Raw genomic sequence first — 22668 nt, forward strand, 5'->3', positions numbered from 1 at the left:
AAAGAAGGATGAGGTGGCCCACATGAAGTTTTGGCATAGCTCTATCCTTTCCCCATCCAAAAACATACAAAGAAAAAGGAAATAAATTACACTGAGGATAACATTTAACCTGCTGGCCTTTTACTTTAAGTGCTATCCTCCAAAATCATCAGAAAAGGTAACGACTCTAAATTTTGTAGAATGGTTAGGATACTTTATCAGCTTAGTCCATTAAAAGCACATAAATAATTGAAAATTCTGTTTATGTGTGTTTAAATACCTTTATGTCAGTGTTATTGTATTCTTTAAGACAGAAAAAGGAAATCAATATCTTTGAAGGATGAAGTGCTTCAAAATAATGCTTGGCAAGTGTCTAAATTGTTCATTATCTTTACATATATTATTTTTACAAAACTGCAATTAGTAAAGTTACATTTTAGGCAGCATGGGATACATCTGTTAGTCCTGCTATTTCAAAACTCCATGTACCTTGGTTTGGACTGTGCATTTTCTCACAATGTCTGTGTATATTTTCACTGTATGACCACATTTTCCATCATATTCCACATGTGTGTTAAGTGTGTGATGTAATGGAGCACCGTCTAAGTGTTGAGGACACATTTGCAAAAGGAAAGTGACCTGAGAGTGATTTGAAATGTATAATACTAAAATATAAATCTCAGAGAAGTAACTGGTAAAATCAGAATTAGGGAACAGCTGGAAACCGAGAGAGAGAGAGAGTGAAAGAGACCAAAAAATCCAAATGTTAGACACCAAATCACCAAACAAAATCAGCGTAATAAATATAGCAGAAAGCCCTGAACTAAATTTAAACTGGAAGTTAATTTCACCCTCCACTGTTGTAGCATACTTCATGGAAGAAAGTAAAGAGATCAAAACCAAGAATAGCCAGGATAAACGTACTGCCATTTTTGTAGTGGAAACTTGAAGACATCTCATGTTGTATCATTTCTGGTAATGGGGTGGCAACGGGATCCTGACAGCATCAACAAAATGGCCATTCTCATAGAAAAACAATGTCAAAAATGCAACAATGCAGTCACCAAACACAAACAAAATAATAAAATAAACTGAAAATAAAAAAAACTCACGTGTTAGGGTACCCTGAGCCAGAAAAGGTGGATCACTAACTTGAGTTTTGCTTTGTGCCCAAGCAATAACATAATACTTAATAATAATAATAATAATAACTAGGGGGCTTTGCCACCTGCTCGCTTCGCTCACCAACCCCCGTGTTTGGTTTTTCGGATACACACTTTTAAGATTTTTTTTTTCTTTGAATTATTGCTATTTCATTAGTTTCACTTTTATTTCAGAACTTAAGTAAAAACAATATTTGGAATCTTTCGAGTCCCAATATGCTGAATCTTTTAAATGAGGTCAGTGAGACATGTGTTTCACGACTTTGTCAGGTTAGAGATAATGACAACTGGAATTCAAAAGACTCAAAAAAAATGTAGGAGCGAAACACATGCAGAGCAAGATACAGAATATGAAAGCATACAGTGCAAAGAAAACAAAAGAAAGTAAACATCGCATTAGCGCAAAGAAAGAGAAATTACTACTCAGAGAAATAACGAAAAGGCGAATAATTAAAAATTATTAACTGATGATGATGTAGATCGCTTTGTCTGTGCTGAAATTCCAAACAGAGAAACCTATCCTGAATTATCTGTAACCTGCTCTGCATGTGTTTGGCCCTTTTGTTTTGTAACCTCTTTATGACGTTTTACTTTGTTTCTACTTTGTCTTTTATTTCTGACCTCGCTTTGTCCTGCTTTTTTTTCAATGACACCTGGTCCGTGTTGATTATTTTCCCTTTTTTGAGTATTAATTTCCACTTGTTTGCACTACTGCGATCTTTACTTTCTTTTTTTTTATACTTTCTAATTTTCCTACTTTCATATTCTTTAACTTTCTCCACTTTTGTATCACACGTATGTTTTTTTTTTCTGAGCCTTTCGAATTCCACTGCTTTCATAATCTGCCCTGCATGTGTATAGCGGCAATGTTTATGAACGTCTTTATGAAGTTCTACTTTGTCTTTTAATTCTGAGCCCAATTGGACGTGCTTTGTTTCAATTCCACTTGTTACGGGCTGATAATTACTTGCCTTATTTTCTGAATTTGCACCTAGATTATTTTTTCTTTTTTGCTCTTTTTCTCTCCAACGCTTTTGAGTCTCTTTTCTCCGCACTGCTTTCTTCTTCGCTTATTCGTCGATGTTTCATTTATAATGTTTTGTCCTTATACACTTTACATGCGCTGAGACCCTGGATCTGTGTGTGCTCAAATACTTCACAAGACTGAATGTTTTACTGCCCCGTTGTCTTATTTGATAGATTGTAAGTAGGGCGTGTCTTGCAAGAATCTCATGTTCTACGTCATCACGAGATGGTCCTGGGTTAATCTCTTGGCACAATGTCTCATGTTTAAGGTCCTTGTGGGTCTTTTAACTATCTTCCGTGATCTTAACGTGAAGATCACATATCATCTCCTAGTCATTCCCTCTCACAGGATATTTTTTTTATAATAGAGAGATAATAAATTTTATTTTTTCGTAGGCACCTTTCTAAACACTTAAGGACACCGGACAATAGATGAAACACACATTATAAACAAAACTAAAATACAAAATTTAAAATCAGACACAGCAATTGTAGTCAAAAAGAAAAAGCAGTCTTAAACAAATGAGTTTTAAGTTTAGATTTGAAAGTGAGAATGATTCAATATTTCCAAGCTCAGATGGTAGTGAGTTCCAGAGCTTGGGAGCAGAGCAACTGAATGCTGTGCTCCCCATAGTGGTAAGACGGACGAAGGGAACAGTCAAGTGGATGGAGGAAGAGGATCTAAGGGTACGGGAGGGAATGGCAACATGGAGGATGTCGGACAGATATGGAGGGGCAAGGTTGTGGATACCCTTAAAAGTTAACAGAAGAATTTTGAATTGAATGTAGAACTTAGCTGGAAGCCAGTGAAACTGCTGCAAGACGGGAGTGATATGATGAATAAAGGGGGTTCTAGTAATGATGTGGGCAGCCGAATTCTGGAAACTTATAAAGAGATTTGCAAGAAAGACCAAAGAAAAGGAAATTGCAATAATCCAAACGAGAAGTGACAAGGCTATGAACAAGAATAGCAGTGGTGTGGGGAGTGAGGGAGGTGTGAATACGATTAATGTTATGCGGGTGGGAAATATGCAGACCGGGAGATGTTATTGATGTGGGATTGAAAAGAGTGAAAAGTACTGTCAAGGATGACTACCCAGACTGTTAACCTGTGGGGAAGGGGAGACAGAGGAATTATCAATAACAAATGAAGAATTATCGGTTTTGGTTAATGTTGATTTTGTACCAATGAAGAGAACCTCAGTTTTGTCACTATTTAATTTAAGAAAATTTGAAGAAAACCAGGATTTCATTTCTGCTATGCAATCAATAAAATAAGCGAGGAGGGTGAAAAAGAAAACGTAGGTTTACTAGTAAGGTAAAGCTGGGTAGAGATATTGGATATTTACAATACAATGAAGGAGAAACACTTTACAGAAAATAGAAAAAATATTGCATCAAGCTCAATACGTCTTTATGTGGCTTTTAACTTATCTCTGTGTTTTGACCTTTGCTAGCATACTTTATCTAAATATGGATATTTATGTAATAAACAATTTCTTTATTGTTATTTTTCAACAAAATGATCGTCATCATAGATTTTGTTACCATTATCAAAATGTGATTATTACTTGAGAATTTCTCAGATATTGTGATGTTGTGTATAAGCTGACAACAGGAAAAGTCTGATAATGTTTTATTGCTCTCATCTTTGTCACTGTCAGGAGCTCAGTAAGCTGCAAGGTTTACCAAGGTTTCTTGCAAAACGTAAAAACTTCAGTACAGGCAGAGCACAAAGGGAGCACATTATTTTCTGTGATTTTTACTTTTTTCAACTTAGATGTAGATATACTTCTCATTTTTTAAACAATCATTGTTATGTCTCCCATTTTAATTTATCACTATTTACATTATCTCACGCCAGATACCACTGTAGTTTCTTTCTCATTTCAGTCTAATCTTTGTGAGCCCCAACCTCTTCTTATGGACTATACTGCTTCTTTCATTTCACAGATTTGCACGGATTCCATTCAGTGTTGCTAATGGACAATGTTGACTACACGTTTAATGGCAAAAAAACATCTTAAGTGCAGTAAAAAACAATTGTATTGTATTGCTTGTACAATCACGGCACAGGCTACTCATGGAAACTGCTCAGGGTCACTGGACAGAAATAAAACTGCTACCCTGGGGTTGTAAGTTCAATAGGCTACAGGAATAAATGCTTTCTAAATTATAACAGCTGTCCCTGGACTGAAAAAGCTAACACTTAATAAATCTAATGTGGCTTTCATCCGAAATCTACAATTCCTTTTCTGTCTAAAACCACTAAGTACTCTTCCCAATTTCCTTTCTGCTTAACCAAAATATTAATGATGACGATCTGCTGGAGCCTTTCAGTTTTGGATTCTGACCTCTGTATTCTCCAATGTATTCTTCTAAATATTTACGTTGGGCACTTATTACTAAGTGTTGGTGGCTCTGATATCTATGTTTGTACTGTATGTAGGTGTTTATGTAGTGAAAAGTAAATATAATCCATGATCAATACTGTGATCTATGCTTTAAATGGTCTAGTAACATAGAGAAGCAAGGAATTATTTTTTGATTACTGCATCATTTATCGGACTACTTTCCAATTGACACACCCCATTACTGACTAACTGTCTATAATATTGGTTAAATATGTTAATTCTGCCTTGACACAATTCATTCAGCCATCCAGCCTTTAGACCATTTTTCCTGTGAACCAAGTTACCTGACACAGCTGAAAAGACCAAAACTTATCAACTGACTATAAATGACTTTTTAATCTTGTTTGAGTGGAGATGTGCTGCATCCCTATACTTTAACAGCTTTACATTAGAAAGGTAAATTGGCATTAAAATGAAAACTAAGTGTTATTTTCTTCTAATGTGTTTTGTCTTTCTGTTGTCTATTTGGAGGTATGTATGGAAGGATTAGAAATTAGCAAAAGGTGTAAAGTAAAATACTGTAACCTGATTTTCATGTGCTCTACAAGTACGCCATGCTTCTGTCACCTCAACATATTTATTTGCGACTTTGTTTTCTCCAGAATATTAAACTACTACTAATTAGTTTTCACTTTTAAAATTTGTAATGAATATGTCTTCATAGTTTGCCTTCACAAACCTTTAGATGGTTTATATTACCTGATCTGTTACTATAACCAAATCTTCCATGCTTAATAATCAGCTGTAAACAGGAATTACCAAAGGAAGCAAAGCTTACACTCTCCATAATTATCTAATCTCCTTAATTCTTTCATCCTTTCTCTTATTATCTCATCAAAATATCTTGATCAACTGGTATTATCTCCTTTACAGTAACTTTTGACATTGAACTGAGCTCTGAATATAAAAGCTCACATCAGTTAGAGTCCATCATTGATCTCAGAACCTGAAACAATTGATGATTTTCTTGATCTTTTTTAATAAAAAGGCACTAACAGGGTTAACATAGCTTAAAAAATCAAAAAAAGCCACAATTTCCTAGCTCACTAGGCACACAGACCCTCTCCTTTTACTTTGATGCATAACTATTATAAAATCTGAACAAATGACATCTGGATTTTTTTAAATCCTGCAGCCTCTTTTAATTACTATTAGTAGACACTTGCCTGAATTTGATGTGTTAGATTGCATTTGATTGCCATGACAAATACCTATCTTTCCTCTATTTCTTGTTGACAAAAAACAAACTTTTTTTAATTAATTTGAAAATTTAAACTAATGAGTTTCTTTGAAAAATATTTTCTGATAATGCTTTTATTATTACTGATATTTTCCTGTGGATAAAAATATATTTGTAGACTCTACATGTATAATTAATATTATATATATATATATATATATATATATATATATATATATATATATATATATATATATATATCCATCCATCCATCCATTTTCCAACCCGCTGAATCCGAACACAGGGTCATGGGGGTCTGCTGGAGCCAATCCCAGCCAACACAGGGCACAAGGCAGGGAACCAATCCTGGGCAGGGTGCCAACCCACCGCAGGACACACACAAACACACCCACACACCAAGCACACACTAGGGCCAATTTAGAATCACCAATCCACCTAACCTGCATGTCTTTGGACTGTGGGAGGAAACCCACACTAGGGACATTTTAGGATCGCCAATCCACCTAACCTGCATGTCTTTGGACTGTGGGAGGAAACCCATGCAGACATGGGAAGAACATGCAAACTCCACGCAGGGAGGACCCTGGAAGCAAACCCAGATCGCCTTACTGCGAGGCAGCAGCGCTACCACTGTGCCACCGTGCCACCTCATGAACAACATGCCATTTGATATTTACTGTAATTAATCCATTCTTAGCAAACAAAGTGAAAAATAACAGATATTAGTGCTCTACATGCATTCAGTTTTCTTTAATAAGCCAGTCATGCTGAAAATGAGCACAGAGGCATGTTTTAGTTATAAACTTCATGGCTCAGGAATGACTTTCTAAAATATCACAAAATATTCCCTTGTATTTCAGTATCCCATCTTAAATATTGGAAAATGTGAGAATAAGTGTGTACATTTTGAAAATGCACTCCTAACTGAACTAAAGTACAGAAAACAGAAAAATTAGCTTATCTTGTTATTGAGCTAAAGTACTACTTACTTATGGACTGTATAATTTAGTAACACTCAAAAATTTACACGAATATTAGATTGTCCAGTATTTTGCAAAAAATAAATAAATAAATAAATAAAACTAACAAAAAATTACCTAACCCAAAATATTGATTCAAGAATTTTTATAGAATTATAATTAGAGAATTGAATTTTCTTATTAATTTGAATTGTTTTGTATGTTTCACTGTGCCCAGGTTGAATGGCCAAGCTAGCTGGCCTGAGAATGAATGTGTCTGGATGTGCATTGGTCTGCCCTTTGTTAAACATTTGTTCCATACAATTATGATTCCTAAATCTCAAAGTACTTTTAGTTTTTTAACAAGGGTAAGTGTTATTCTTATTAGTACCATCTATATATTTCGAAAGATGCATATAAATTTGTTTATCTGCTATAAAACAAACACAACTACAGAAAAATTATATTATTGTGCCCTTTCTGTTTTGAAGAGTCTCCCAAGAGACAGTACATCACTAAACCTACTCCATGAGCAGTTATGCGCAGAGATCTCATTCATAATTTTTAATATTTGTTACAGTATAGTTGAGGAATAGACAGGAGCCTTGGTTCATCAGTGTAAAATGGAAATAAGTCAAAAATTCTAATAATGAAGACATTATTTGACTCACTAAGATAGAGTCAAAGGATGACAAGCTGCTATTTAACCAGAAACTGTTAAAAATAACAAAAAACAAATAAAGATGTAATATAACAGCCTCAGGGTAGGATTTTTTGATTTACTTGATTTAAAAGTAACACTACAGACAGCATTCTTTTCAGAGAATATAATGAATATAATTCACTAGTACAAAATGCATTTGAAAATTTTCAGGTTAAATTACATCAAAAACAGTTTAATGAAACTATCCAGTCATATTACAAGATTTTTAATGTCAATTTAAGAACTGCTATTTAAACCTTAGAAAGCCTAATTATTAAAATTGTACTAGAATAAGCAGCTCAATAAATAAGTAAAGGACTATGATGGATGACTTGATGAAAAGCAACATATGGATTGAGGTTTCTTGTTTTCTTATTAAAGGGTATTTTTATGTACATTATAACTTAATATCTACATTTATTAAAATCTCTTATATGTGCATTTTAAACTTGTAATATGATAGTGTTATATCTGAATATCATTTGATGCTGTTGACTGTGAATGGTGCAATGTAATGCAATCTTTGTCTGTTTTTTAAATATGATACCTATATCCTCTCATATACAACAGAAAATGAATGCAACAAGGAGTGTGAGAAATTCAGTTTCAAACATTCCTTGATACATAAAAAAGGAATGTCTCCCATAGACCTATGTTACAAAGTATCCAGATGGTGGTGATAAAGACTACTGATCATCAAGTCTCCCATGACTTTTAGTATAACAGTAAAAGGGCCATGTGAATTAGATACACCAATTCAGACAGGATAAGGGTTTTTTTTTAATAAAGACTCAAGCAGAATGTCAATTTCCTTGTACTTTAATGACACTCAGTAGCCACTACAGTTCAAAAGATAAGAGGCAAATTTGTTTTGCAGTATGTCTATAGAAAAAAAAAAATCTGATGGGCCACTCAGGAATATTGCTCAGTGGTATATTATGTATGTGTTATATTTATCAAAACCAAAAATAAAAGACTTGGTTTTAAGCAAACAACTATATATACTACAGCAGACGTGCTACCTATAAAATGATGGAAAAATGATTTAATTTTTGATATGGAAAAGTCAAACACCCATACAGCCATCCACCTGTTTTCTGTAAACAAACTTTTCAGTACATGGTTCTGGGAAAACTGAGCTTGTACGTGCAAGGTGCAAGGAAAAAAACAGAAAAGTTTAATTGACAAGTAAAAATTACATTTAGAATATACAGTATATTTTCTTACATCTAGCTTAACATTATATTTACAAATTATTTTAGATTTATTTCATTAATATTACAAATTAGGAATTAAATCATGAAAAAATTACAAAAAAAGATGTCTTTTTACATACTGTACTAGAGATAACAATCTTTCAAGAATATATGTTTACATTTTGAATTACTGCAGCTTTCAGGTGTTGGATGAAGAATGGTCATTAATGAGAATTCAAAGAAAACTTTTTAAAATTAAATTTTAACTCTTAACTCAGCCTCTAAACATGACAAATATTCCCCAGATCTATCCTGACTTTCGTTTCTCTGAACATACTTATTACATTGTCATGGGGTGTGTCACCCACCATTGAGCAAAAGGCAATAAATTGTTGTTTTCTTATGTTTCTGTTTTCTTTGCAATTTCAAAATGTATTTATATATATGTGTAATATATACATGAATACTATATACACACACACTATATTTTATATTTTTTTTGTGCGGGACACTGCATCCCTAGAGTGATAACTGGCAGACTCTCGAAGTTGAAATGGTGGCTCGGATTTCCAAGGGCTCCATGGGAGTTGGAGTTTAGCACAGACCTATTTAGTCATGTGGGGGATGCCAGGATCTACTTTGTTGGGCTTCTTCCAGACCTGAGAGTGCTTCTGGATTTTGTTAACAAGCCACCTGGAGTACTTCAAGGTGCAAGATAAAAGGAGCCGCCTGCCTTCATTCGGAGAGCAAGAGTCAGGAGTGAGAGGACAATGCTTGCCAGAGAAGGAGTGGAGGCAGAAAGACAAGGAGAAGCCAAAGCCAACAAAGTGCTGTGTATATTGCTGTGCTTTATTGTACTGAGTTGAGCAGATAGGAACTAGTGAAAAGTGTTTCCCACTAAATAAAGCCTGTGTTTTGCTGGACTTGTGCTTAGTGTCTGTCTGTGATGGGGAGCTGGTTAATAAATAAATTATATATACACAAATTTAGCATTTTAGTCAAGAATATGTAGCTCTTTTGCTTTCAAGCAGCTGCTTCTCTACTGATGTTTAAACCATGAAGCAGTGAATTCCCAAAAACAGACAGCCACATAAAGCCTTGTATTGCCACTGGTACACAAGGTTGATTCTTACTTTAAATCTATTCAAGCGTTCAGACTCTGTTCTAAATACAATGACAGAAGATGTATTTAAAAACAATGGGGGTAATTACTTTAAAAATAAAATCATGAGTAATTCAAACAATAACAAAAAAATATGGTATAATTATATAGTGAAGACCTTCTCAAGTATACCTAAATACATATTTTTACATAAATATGCATAGAGACATAGATGTATTTCCCGTCAGGGTCACATTGTGAATGGAGATAGGATTTAAGTATCAAAAGTGTTGAGCAATCACCTTAAGCTTTTCTGTAGTTCTCATTTTCCAAGATAGTACCAAGCCTTGAATGTTCAAATGATATTTTATTGAGTTAAAGATATTGGAACTTATTGTTTATAATTTTAGCATTGTTTAAAACACAGAAAACAAGAAATGTATATGAAGGACCAGAATTGAACCCATAAATGAATTCAACCAGAAAAAAAAAAGGTTTAAATAATTATTTATCCAGTTGACTTGATCTACTGTATGCACCTTAAAGGCAACTTTGGTTATTAAAAAAAAAGTCATATATCTATAAGTCTGCAGTTTTCTTTCCCATTCTTTGTTAGTTTGCACAAGATGAACTTGCTAAGAAGCTGTTGGCAAACAGAAATGTTTCAATTCTGACATCCTTGCAATCACATTAATATCGATCATTGACTGGATCACTACAGGACAATTTATTTTTTTCCAGTGTTTTTGGTGTAGATGACTCTAATGTTGGAATATTAATTCATCATATTTCAAGTCTCATGCAAAACGTAGAAGGTTTTGCTCTATGCTTTTCTCAAAGTTTCCCATCTCCTTTATGGATTTTCTAATAAGAGAGGCATACCTATAATAGGTAGATGCCTATATTCCCATGTTTCAGTGTAATGATGGATATTCTAAGCAATACTAAGCAATATGTACATAGTGCTCATTTTCTTATATTCCTACCCTGACTGGTGAATTCAAGAACTTTACCATAGATTTGATTTAAATATTCCACTTACTTCATGGAGTACTTTTTTTTATTAGCATCTACAGTTACTGGCTAATTCCAGTAAGTACCTTAAGTACTTTCTTGTGGATTTCAATTGTTTAACTTCTCAAGACAACTCATTGTAACAGAGTAACAAGGTGGGATTCTTGTAAATTATTACAGAACCAGCTGTTATCAGCTTTTTATTGGTAATTAATTAAAAAATCTCTTTTCATTTTAACATAATGATAAGAGATAGCTACAAGAAAACTTTGAAGGACTATGTACAGATGTATGTCAAAAATTATAAACAAGTTCACTGTAAAGCAAAATGTCAAACTCTCCACAATCGTGACCTATATTAAAAGTAGATACGTAAAAATGCTCACATCATATCTTGCTAGAAATATGAAAAGCAACAATGGTGAAAGCAATAAGGCTAGGTACAACTATGTTTTGTGCTGTTTATGAAACTAAGAATGAGTGTAGATAGAAAATATAACCACAATGGGTGAAAATGCAATGCCGCATATCATCAACAATTACTACACCATGTAAGAAAACAGAAACTGAGAAAGAATATATGTTCATGTTGTAGTGTGTACAGCTAAAGCAAAAGTACATTAGTTTAAGAAAAAAAATGATACATATCCTTAAATGGCCTGCTCTGATCCCTCATGTAAAGCATATTCAATAGCTAGAATACAGAATGATTTTAAGAGTACAGTCCCATCGCAAAATGAAGCTTCAGCAGTTTTGAAAGCATGAAAGGGAAAGTGCTGACAAATTTAAGTGTACAGATTGAGAGGATTCTACTAAAATAAATTTATGGAAGTAGTTCAAGTAATAGTATCTCCTGTCAAATGCTAAGTTCAAGGTGTGTACACTTTTATTTCAAATATAAGCATTGTGTATTATAAAATATAAGTTTAAACAAATTTTTATTTACCTGTACTGTTTTTTTTTTATTTCAAACCTGTGAGGAAACAATGTGATAATTTATAAAGTTCATTATAGCCACTTCAGTTTTTACAGACATAATGTCTGTCTTTACACATTTATTTAAGGATATATTATCCATGGCTTATAACTAGTACAGTAAATATGTATGCTTGCTAAATGTAAAAAAAGAGAATAGTTTTGTGGCTTATTTAACATTATTTAAGGAAAAAAAAAACATCAGGGATGAGCTTATCTGATGCTTATTATGTTCTTCATTTTCTTTAGCCTAAACTACTACTATTAATTTGCAATTTGCTCTGCTTCTTTCTACCAAGAATAAATGACAGGCTGTTTGGTTGTCACGGACAAAATTGCACTGGGCATGGAAAACACTTACTAGAAATGATTTATAATGAGAAGAATTCACACTGACAAGCATAGGTAAGCAGAAGCCATCAGGGAGAGGTTATCCCTGTAGCTGCATATGGTACCCTGGATTATTCCAAAGGCACTAGAACAACAACTGAGCCTCAGGGGACTGGCATCAAAACAGCTACAATCCGTTAGGTGGCAGCTACAGTGGGGGTTTCAGCCTGGGAAGCATAGGATTCTGCTATCAATAATGAAAGGTAAGCAGCTCAGAAGGTCACATAAATGTTTGTTATTTTAAACAAAATTCCAGGCTCAGGGGAGGAGTGTTTTCAGGAGTTACCAAAAAAACACAGAATTGACACCCCTGACTTCAAAAAATTCCAGAGATTGCTCCAGATTTAAAAAACTGCTTTCACACTATAGGTAAGCCAACAGAGTATGACTGTAGGAAATGGGTGAGTGGGATGTTTTCAGTGAATAAACAAGGCAAATGCCCCAACCGGGTAAGTATGGTACCAAGTTCCAACACCTTAGAATTAAGTGTTTCAGTTGTTAGTCTCTCTTAAACAACCTTTTCGTCTTCTTTAGTAAACCCTCTAGGTTCTATATCCTGCTTTGAAATGTTTTTGTTCTGTGTCATAGTGCTCAGAAATGTGTGAGAAAACAAGCACATATATTGTAGTATTTTTGAATAACTGAACATATTGATAGCATTTTGTATTTGTTCACCTGTATGTTTTCTTGTCAAGTCAAAAGAAACTAAACTGCATTTTAAAAATATATTAAACTGACATAGGGTTAAAAGCAATATAGGTCTTAAAACCTGAACATAATTTAACATCATTCTGTATATTGTGAAGAATTTTGCTTAATCAAGTGCAGTGAACTGACCTCATAAAGGTGAAGGTTTAAATAAATTTAAGAAGGCATTATAATACACAAATAAATCAAATGTATATCAGATAAAAATATAGCAAAGAAACCCTACAGCAAAATGCTGCCACAAATCAAACTGAATTCAGTCTTTATAAAATACTGCCTTTTACAGTACACAAAAGTCAAGGTAAGCCTTCCTTTCATTCAGTACAATGTATTGTGATCATTAGAACTGATGAGTTAAAACCTCACGTCACTGAAGATAATGTGCTAACCACAAAATAACAAATTAATCCAGCACAGCATTCATGCCTGACTGATTTTGCGGGCATGCTGAGAATACAGCTGGAGCGACATCATACAAGGAAGATAAAAGATAAGATCTCTGAAAAGTGCCAATCAAAGCAGCCTTCTGCTTGTCAAGTGATCTGTTGGACACATGCAAGCATAACTCACTGGTTTTTAGATGATACCAAATAAGAAATACAAGAACTGTTAATCTGATAATTTTATACTTCATAAAAATGTCATTCATGCAGTGGACGAATGGCAGTTTGTATTATTAATACATACAGCTGTCAACAACAAACTCGTCGATAAATCCAAGCATCTATTTAAAAATAGCAGCCTAGCAGCCAGTTTATACTCTTCAGCAACAGAGCAGCATCATTATTTGAAACATACTCACCGATCTGTACCTCCAAAATATTCATTCTTGTTTCTGAAGGGAACAAGATCTTGGGAGGCTTGTCTGTTAGCGGAGCTGTGGAAAACCAGAAATCTCAGTTAGAAATAGAAATATGATAGTATCTTTGTTTGAGGTAAGTAAGAGTAAACTCCAATAAAGTTTATACTTCAGATAACTACAGAACACGATAACTACCCATAGTGTCAAGCAGAAACTTAATTATATCTAAATTATATACATTCATGTAAAAAAGTAAGTCAGTTTTACATATCAAGCAGGATCAGCTATGTGTTGCTTGTAAACGTTTTTATTTATTTTGTGAATTGGTGAGAACCAGATAATTGCTTGTTATGAATGTAAAACCACAGGATTGAAAAATAATATATTTACTGTTTCAAATGACTGAATTACATCGGTTATAAACAGAGTTTTGTGATCTACCCAGTACAATTGAAATGTTGTGTATAAAAACATAATATATTACATATACAGCTTAATATACATCAACATTTCCAGGAAAATGCTACAGCTACCTGAGAATATTCCAATATCACTTCCATGAGGTCAGCAATGCCTCTTTTGCAATTAAGATACACCACTAAATGTATTCAGAAAATGGATAAATACAACAACAATGGAATATTCAAATATTTTATAAATATGTATCCTGTCAAAAATTGTCCCCCAACCCAATCTGCAGAGAGTGCTCTAAAATACTTTATATGATTCAGTGGAGGGACATAGTCACAAACCCTTTAAAGACCCATATTACATATCTTTCTCTTCAAAGCCTTGTCCTATGATTGGTAGTACAATGATATGAATAGAGACCAGACAGGAACCTGACAAATCCCAAATGGCCATCAACACTTTTGCAATTATGAACAATTCCCGGAGTCCAGTGTTTTGGATCCAGACTCCTTTCCACCAAATCACTTGCACAGCCCAGGTTTTCTACTCTTGTTCAGGAACTGCCTGTATATTTGTGGCTACTGAAAAGCAAAATCTATTTAAACTTATTAAAATAAATATGAAAGCAGCAACCTGGGTTCGCTTCCCGGGTCCTCCCTGTGTGGAGTTTGCATGTTCTCCCCGTGTCTGTGTGGGTTTCCTCCGGGCGCTCCGGTTTCCTCCCACAGTCCAAAGACATGCAGGTTAGGTGGATTGGCGATTCTAAATTGGCCCTAGTGTGTGCTTGGTGTGTGGGTGTGTTTGTGTGTGTCCTGCGGTGGGTTGGCACCCTGCCCAGGATTGTTTCCTGCCTTGTGCCCTGTGTTGGCTGGGATTGGCTCCAGCAGATCCCCGTGACACTGTGTTCGGATTCAGCGGGTTGGATAATGGATGGATGGATGGATGGATGAAAGCAGCAAATAGCCAAGCAGACTTTGTACTCATTGTTAACAACATTAACACTAAATCAGTAAATATTTGAATAATAAAGATGCACCCCAATAAATTAAAAGTAATTAATCATTCATCATGTGTTCTTTTACTAATGAAAGTATAATAAATTAACGATTAGATCTCTCTCCAGACTGGCATATGACTGACACCAAGGTAATCAGTCTTTCTTATTACAGAGTGATAGTGTTATGCAAAAAAATAAATCATTATTTTGAAAATGTGCATTAGTCAAACATTTATTTATCATTTCCTGTTGAAGCAGAAGCCCCAGACTGGCCCTGTTGACTGCAATCTGAGCATTTCCATCAGGTTTCACCTATTTGTGTGCATTTGTTTATTGCTACTTCTGTCAGGATAAGCATGCTTTCATATATCATCTGAGGTCACATTTTGTAATCAATACATATAGTGAATTTACCAGCTCTTTATCCTTGTTCATTGGAAAAGTTTAACCCCACAGGAAAAAAATGAAATTGACATTATATTAGAGGTAGCACTATACATTTAGGAACACTGATCATATTTCTACTTTTCTATTACATTCTTTAGAAACATACTCTTTCCTGATGTCTACTTTCAAGAGTCATACTGAGAGTATGCCACAGTTAATGCCTATTTAAACTAACATGCATTACTAATTGATTTTATTTGCAACTGTTGCAAATGAAAATAAAAATATATTAAGAAAATGAATCTCTTAACATATTGTTTATTAACTAAATAAAGCCTGACAGGATCATCAATGGTACCTGTAGGTGTTTGAAAGAGATAACCAAGTAAAGGATGGTTGATAGGACCATAAAAAGATCCTTAAATATACTTATTAAAACTGTGGATTGCAGGAGGTTTTAGCTTACTATAAACACTGGGATTAGGATAGGAAACAGCCCTGGAAACTGCATCAGTCTATCACAGCACTCATACATGCACACTTTCAAAAAGGAATATAATTTTGTCAATTAACTTAATGTGCATCTCATTGGGTTTGGAAAAAAAGACTTCATTTGGCTGCTCACGTTAGGGGATGCCATAGCTGATTGTCTTTTCCTATATCTTTCTGTCCTCTACATCATGCTCTGTTACACCCACCACATGCATGTCCTCTCTCACCACATCCATAAACCTCCTCTTAGGCCTTCCTCTTTTTCTCTTCCCTGGCAGCTCTATCCTTAGCATCCTTCTCCCAATATACCCAGCATCTCTCCTCTGCACATGTCCAAACCAACGCAATCTTGCCTTTCTGACTTTGTCTCCCAACCCTCCAACTTGAGTTGACCCTCTTATGTACTCATTTGTAATCCTATCCATCCTCGTCACACCCAGTGCAAATCTTAGCATCTTTAACTCTGCTACCTCCAGCTCTGTCTCCTGCTTTCTGGTCAATTCCAACATCTCCAACCCATAAAACATAGCTGGCCTCACTACTCTCCTGTAGACCTTTCCTTTCACTCTTGCTGATACCCATCTGTCACAAATTACTCCTGACACTCTTCTCCACCCTGCCTCTACTCTGTTTTTCACCTCTCTTTCACAATCCCCATTACTCTGTAATGTTGATCCTAAGTATTTAAACTCATCCACCTTCAACTCTACTCCTCGTCATTCCACTGACCTCCCTCTCATTTACACACATGTATTCTGTCTTGTTCCTACCAACCTTCATTCCTCTACTCTCCAGAGCATATCTCTACCTCTCTAGGGTCTCCTCAACCTGCTCTCTATTATCGCTACAGATCACAATGTCATTAGCAAACATCATAGTCCATGGGGATTCCAGTCTAATCTTGTCTGTTAACCTGTCCATCATCATTGCAAATAAGGAATGGCTTAGAGCCGATCCCTGATGTAATCCCACCTCAACCTTGAATGCATCCATCACTCCTACTGCAGATGTCACCACTGTCACACTTTCCTCGTACATATCCTGTACAACTCTTACATACTTTTCTGCCACTCCCGACTTCCTCATAGAATACCACAGCTCCTCTCGAGGCACGCTGTCATAAGCTTTCTCCAGGTCCACAAAGACACAATGCATCTCCTTTTTGCCTTCCCTATACTTCTCCATCAACTACCTTAGAGCAAACATTGCATCTGTGATGTTCTTTCTTGGTATTAAACCATAATGTTGCCCACTAATCATCACCTCACTTCTTAACCTAGCTTCCACTATCTCTTTCCCATAATGTAATGCTATGGCTCATCAATTTCATCCCCCTGTAGTTACTACAGTTCTGCACATCCCCCTTATTCTTAAATATCCACTCCTCAGGCATCCTTTCACTTTTCAAGATTCCATTAAACAATCTGGTTAAAAACTCAACTGCCATCTCTCCTATACACCTCCTTGCTTCCACAAGTATGTAATCTCCACATCATCCAACCTTCTCCCTCATTCTCTTCATTCATCAGCCTCTCAAAGTACTCTTTCCTTCTGCTCAACACACTCTCCTCACTTGTGTTTCCATCTTTATCCTTTATCACCCTAACCTGCTGCACATCTTTCCCAGCTTGGTCCCTCTGTCTAGCCAATCGGTACAGGTCCTTTTCTCCCTCCTTAGTGTCCACCCTCTCATACAACTCATCATATGCCTTTTCTTTAGCCTTCACCACCTCTCTCTTCACCTTATGCATTATCTCCTTGTACTCTTGATTATTTTCTGTATCTCTCTGACTATCTCACTTCTTCTTCGCCATCCTCTTCCTCTGTATACACTCCAGTACTTCCACATTCCACCACTAGGTTTCCTTTTCCTCCTTCCTTCGTCCAGATGTAACACCAAGCACCCTTCTTATTGTCACCCTTACTACATCTGCTGAAGTTGCCCAACTGTCTGGCAACTTTTCACTGCCACCCAGTGCCTGTCTCACCTCCTCCCTAAACTCAACCTTGCAGTCTTCCTTTTTCAACTTCCACCATTTGATCCTTGGCTCTGCACTCACCCTCTTCCTCTTCTTGATCTCCAACATCATCCTACAGACCATAATCCTATGCTGCTTACCTACACTTTCCCCTGCCACCACTTTGCAGTCTTCAATCTCCTTCAGATTGACTCTTCTGCATAAGATGTAATCTACCTGTCTTCATCTTTCTCCACTCTTGTATGTCACCCTATGTTCCTCCCTCTTCTTAAAATATGTATTCACCACAGCCATGTCCATCCTTTTGACAAAATCCACTATCATCTGACCTTCTTCATTCCTCTCCATGACACCATACCTACCCATTACCTCCTCATTTCCTCTGTTCCCTTCACCAACATGTCCATTGAAATCCGCTCCAATCAACACTTTCTGTCCCTTGGGTAAACTGTTCATTACTTCTTCCAGCTCACTTCTTTCTCATCCATCGCACACCCAACTTGTGGGGTATATGCACTGACAACATACATTCATCACATTTCCAATTTCCAGCTTCATAATCATTACTCTGTCTGACACTCTTTTCACCTCCAAAACACCTTTGACATACTCTTCCTCCAGAATAAAACCTACTCCATTTCTCCTTCTATCCACACCATGATAGAACAATTTGAATTCACCTCCAATCCACCTGGCCTTACTCCCCTTCTATTTAGTCTCTTGCATACACAATATATCAACCTACCTTCCCTCCGTCATATCTGCTAACTCTCTCCCCTTACCAGTCATACAGCCAACATTCAAAGTTCCTACCCTCAGTTCCATTCTCTTTGCCTTCCTCCTCTTCTCCTGCCTCCAGACATGTCTCCCCCCTCTACTTCTCTTTATTCAGTTGGAAAAAAAGACTACCTACAGAAAATCCTATGCAAATGCAGCAAGACCAGGCAAATTACAAACAGACATTCACCAGGTGTGGAATTCAAAACCAGTACATTGGATTTTGTGAGCAACTTTGTATTAGAATCACGTATTTAAACAGAGCTGATATTAGAATTTGCACAGCAACAGTAAGCTTAATAAACTAAATAAGTACATGATATATACCACAATTTATAACCTAGTTTTTGGTTGAATATGAAATTTAAAACCATATTTAACAACAATATTTTTACAAAAATAAACAATTTGAGATCAAGGTGCATTATATTTTAGTATAATGAGGAGTGCAGTACAAAAGAGGCTTAATGTTTCTGCTTCCCAAAAGCAAAGGCAGGAAAGTGAAGTCTCTTATTCACATCATATTTAATTAAGTTTAAATATGTTGATCGAGATGGATGTTCACATTCACACAGTGGCCTTTTTATTAGGTCCACGAATCTCAAACCAGAAAGGATACTTTTTGTCTCCAGAACCACCTAAATTCTTTGAGGTATACATTTAACTAGGTCATAAAAATATACCTAAGGGATCCTGACTTGCAGTTTCAGCAAATTTTTCAGCTATACATTCAAGCTGAAAATATTCCCATTCTACCTCCTCACAAAAGGTTCTCTGTTGGGGTGAGAATTGGTAACTGAGCATGTTAGGAACCAACAATTATACCACGGTCAAAGTGGCTTACGCTGTGAGTCTTTCCTGATTTTATTATTTGGTTAGAAAACAACTAGACCCCTTGACCATGTCTCTATACCTTATACTGGGTATCAACCACATAACTGATTGTGTGTGGAAATTTTAACTACACTCTGTGGCTTCTTTTTTAGGCAATATTGGAATAGTGCATAAATTCAACTTGTGAATGGGAAAGGGAACTTTATTTTTTTTGGTTAACTGTATTGATGTGATGCAAAACATTAGACTGAGCATTTTCATGTGTTACGCATGATAGAAAGCTCAGCCAATGTGAGTTGTTCTAAAACTTAATACTGTTATTTAATACCTAATAATTAATTTATGTAATATACATGACAAAAGCAAATAAGGGTCTAAAAGTAAGCCTAGAAATTTCATCATTTTTCAAGTACAGCATATTTAAATATAGTGTGTAAATAGTTTGAGAATAGTAATGGATTAAGATATCACATAAATTATTTATACACCCAGACGTTTTATTTCACTACTCCGAAATTGATGGTAAAAAGGAAATAATTGTAGCATTCTAGGAAAAACTGAATTTTGATCAGCATTCTTTTTCATAGTCATCAGCAAATAAATACATGCTTGAGAAGCTTTACAAACTGTGTCATAAAAAAATAAATAATTTCCTTCACAAATGCAACTGACTCTCCGTCATTCTGCTTCTGCTCTTTTTTATCTGGATGTGGTAATTGATGCCGTTGCTACACTGCCAAGCTGCATTACTGCCCAGTAGATATGACAGAGATTTTGTGAGCCTTGTCACTTAATGGTAAATGTATTCCATTCTATTTTTTCACTATCCAGCACATACTTAGGTATTTTAGAATGCCCACAAGGGGACTGGAAGTTAGTTGGCCTTAGTCACCAGATCTGTGGCTTTGTTAAATTTTGACCATGGGCTCTGCAGAGCTTATTTCCCACTATAGTCCATTTTCCTTTCTACTTTTATAAAGTGGCCATATCTCAGTTTAAAGTTTATGGACCTTATTCAGTATTGTCATGACTTGTCCATGCAACTCCAATTTAACCTCCTTTATTTAACAGTGTATTAAATGTACCTTCTGTGCTTATTTACAATATGAACAGTAAATGAGGTATGATTTAACAGTTTGTTGTTGATGCATTGTAGTTTGAACTTGGTAAAGAGCATTAAACAACAAACATTAGAAATTAAACCCAAATAACACTACAAGATTGAGTTCTCAGTATTTCATTCAATGAAAAATAGATTCCCTTCATGTAATTAAATTTAGTCAATAGTAAAACTACTGTCCTATAGCTTTCTTAGAAGCATCAGGCAGCACTTACTTTTTTGCTACTCAGTTCAAAATCTGATTAGTTTTATATACAAAAACTGTAGTAGAAAGGTGTCAAACCATAGAATAAACATTGAAGTATTCACTTATTATCTACAGCATCAAATTGGGGAGTGGGGCATTTAACATATACTTCTTATTTCCAAATGAAAATGTACATTTGATTAATTGCATTTATTCATTTTATTATGTAATGCTGATTTTTTAATTACAGAGAGCTCAGAGCTACATTTGTAGGCAAAGACACAAGGAAAGAAACAAAACTGGGCATAACAGACATACTTCAAAGGGACACTACACTAGGTGCTGTCAAACCAATTTAAAATTCACAGGCCTCCTAGCAGCATATTCTTGAATCTGCAAAAGAAAACCAAAGTCCAACAAGCACAAAAACAGTATTATTCCGTGCAAAATGAACACAAACCAGAGATCATTTATATATATATATTTTTAATTTCAAAGAATGTATTCCACTGTCATAACTGCACTCTATTGCATCATTTTTAGTTTTTATTGAGACACAGTACAAATAGCACACATTCAGGTTAAGGGTGACTTATGTAGAATATGCCACGAAATATTAAAGCTGTGGACCTGAAGCCTTGTGGCTGCCATTATATCTACTAAGCTTAGTCTGCAGCAGACTACCTGACAAAGAAAATGACACCCACCTAAAAACACTTTATAGTATATTATACTGTCTTAAATGCAAAGCAATGTCAGTGGTAGACTGTTAATATCCAAATGCTTTTCCTTCAGTCACACTGTGTTTTTTTAAATTAGGATGGGAGGTCTCTGCTGTCAGTTATTAATTAAATCACCCTATCTTGTTATGGCTATTGTATAGTATCCCATTCTACCCTCATTCAAGTTTGACAGCTGTTGAAAGTAATTGGCTGCTTTGGTGCAAGAAAAAAAGCAAAAGGAAAAGTCTTTCAGATCGTACAGCTTAATCAATATAAAAAGTGGCTATAGACTAATATTTGAAGCAGTCCTTCGACATTTTCAAACTTAACGTTAGGATTAGTCACTTGTTTTTCTTTTATACTGTATCCTACCGTACAACTGCTTTTCATTATATAAGTAAATCTCTTATAATCCATCAAGCGTCTTTTCTTGTTTATGAGCCTAAGCAGTGCCTGAGAGATGTAGTATTTTCAAAGGAAACCCATAAAATGGTTCAGTTTTCACCACACATAAAAATTAAAAAAACAGTGGATGCCCCTGTGCTTTTTCAGGGAAAGCTGTGATCTGACAAGACCTCCCTGTGTTTGGCTCATTAGTAAAGAAAAAATATATCATTAGGTGTACATTAAAAATGTAGCTACACCTGAACAGTGCCAATGTCCTTTAGATCTAACATCCAAAAGTGGCTGTAACTGCCACACTGTGTAAAGCTTTTCTGATTTACAACATCTTTAATTAAATATGAGCCGTGTTACACATGATTTGTGTATTACAGAGCTCATTATCACTACATTTTAATTATTCTTTACTGGCTTTTGCTTCTTGAGAATGTCATCTGCACACACATGTTTATTTTGACCCTTTCACAGTAATTGGTTCTTGATATATCAACTAAAGATAACATCATTTGACAAGTGTAACCTGGTCAAAACCATTTATTATATCAGTCTTCGGGTTTTTAAGATATATAATCATGCTCAGTAGTGCTACTGAGTCATTATTAAAGTAACAACGGCAGTCTGATATTTCAAGAAAAGTCACCAATTTCTTTTACATTTATGATCATACTATAACAGATTTGAATTCACCTGCTAAGGGACATTTTGTTTTTATAACATATAGGCCCAGT

The 22668-nt window shown here is 35.3% G+C and overlaps 1 protein-coding gene across 1 annotated transcript in view; it reads right to left on the reverse strand.

Annotated features, from left to right (window-relative positions):
* Window positions 1-22668, reverse strand: part of LOC114650341 (interleukin-1 receptor accessory protein-like 1) — a 1087089-nt gene that overhangs the window by 645111 nt on the left and 419310 nt on the right. Inside the window, exon 5 of the mRNA XM_051926626.1 lies at window positions 13633-13707. Coding sequence (XP_051782586.1) covers window positions 13633-13707 — 75 coding nt within the window. The remainder of the gene's footprint in view (window positions 1-13632; window positions 13708-22668) is intronic.

Source organism: Erpetoichthys calabaricus, chromosome 4 (genome assembly GCF_900747795.2).
Source record: "Erpetoichthys calabaricus chromosome 4, fErpCal1.3, whole genome shotgun sequence".
In the NCBI taxonomy this organism is placed as follows: domain Eukaryota; kingdom Metazoa; phylum Chordata; class Cladistia; order Polypteriformes; family Polypteridae; genus Erpetoichthys; species Erpetoichthys calabaricus.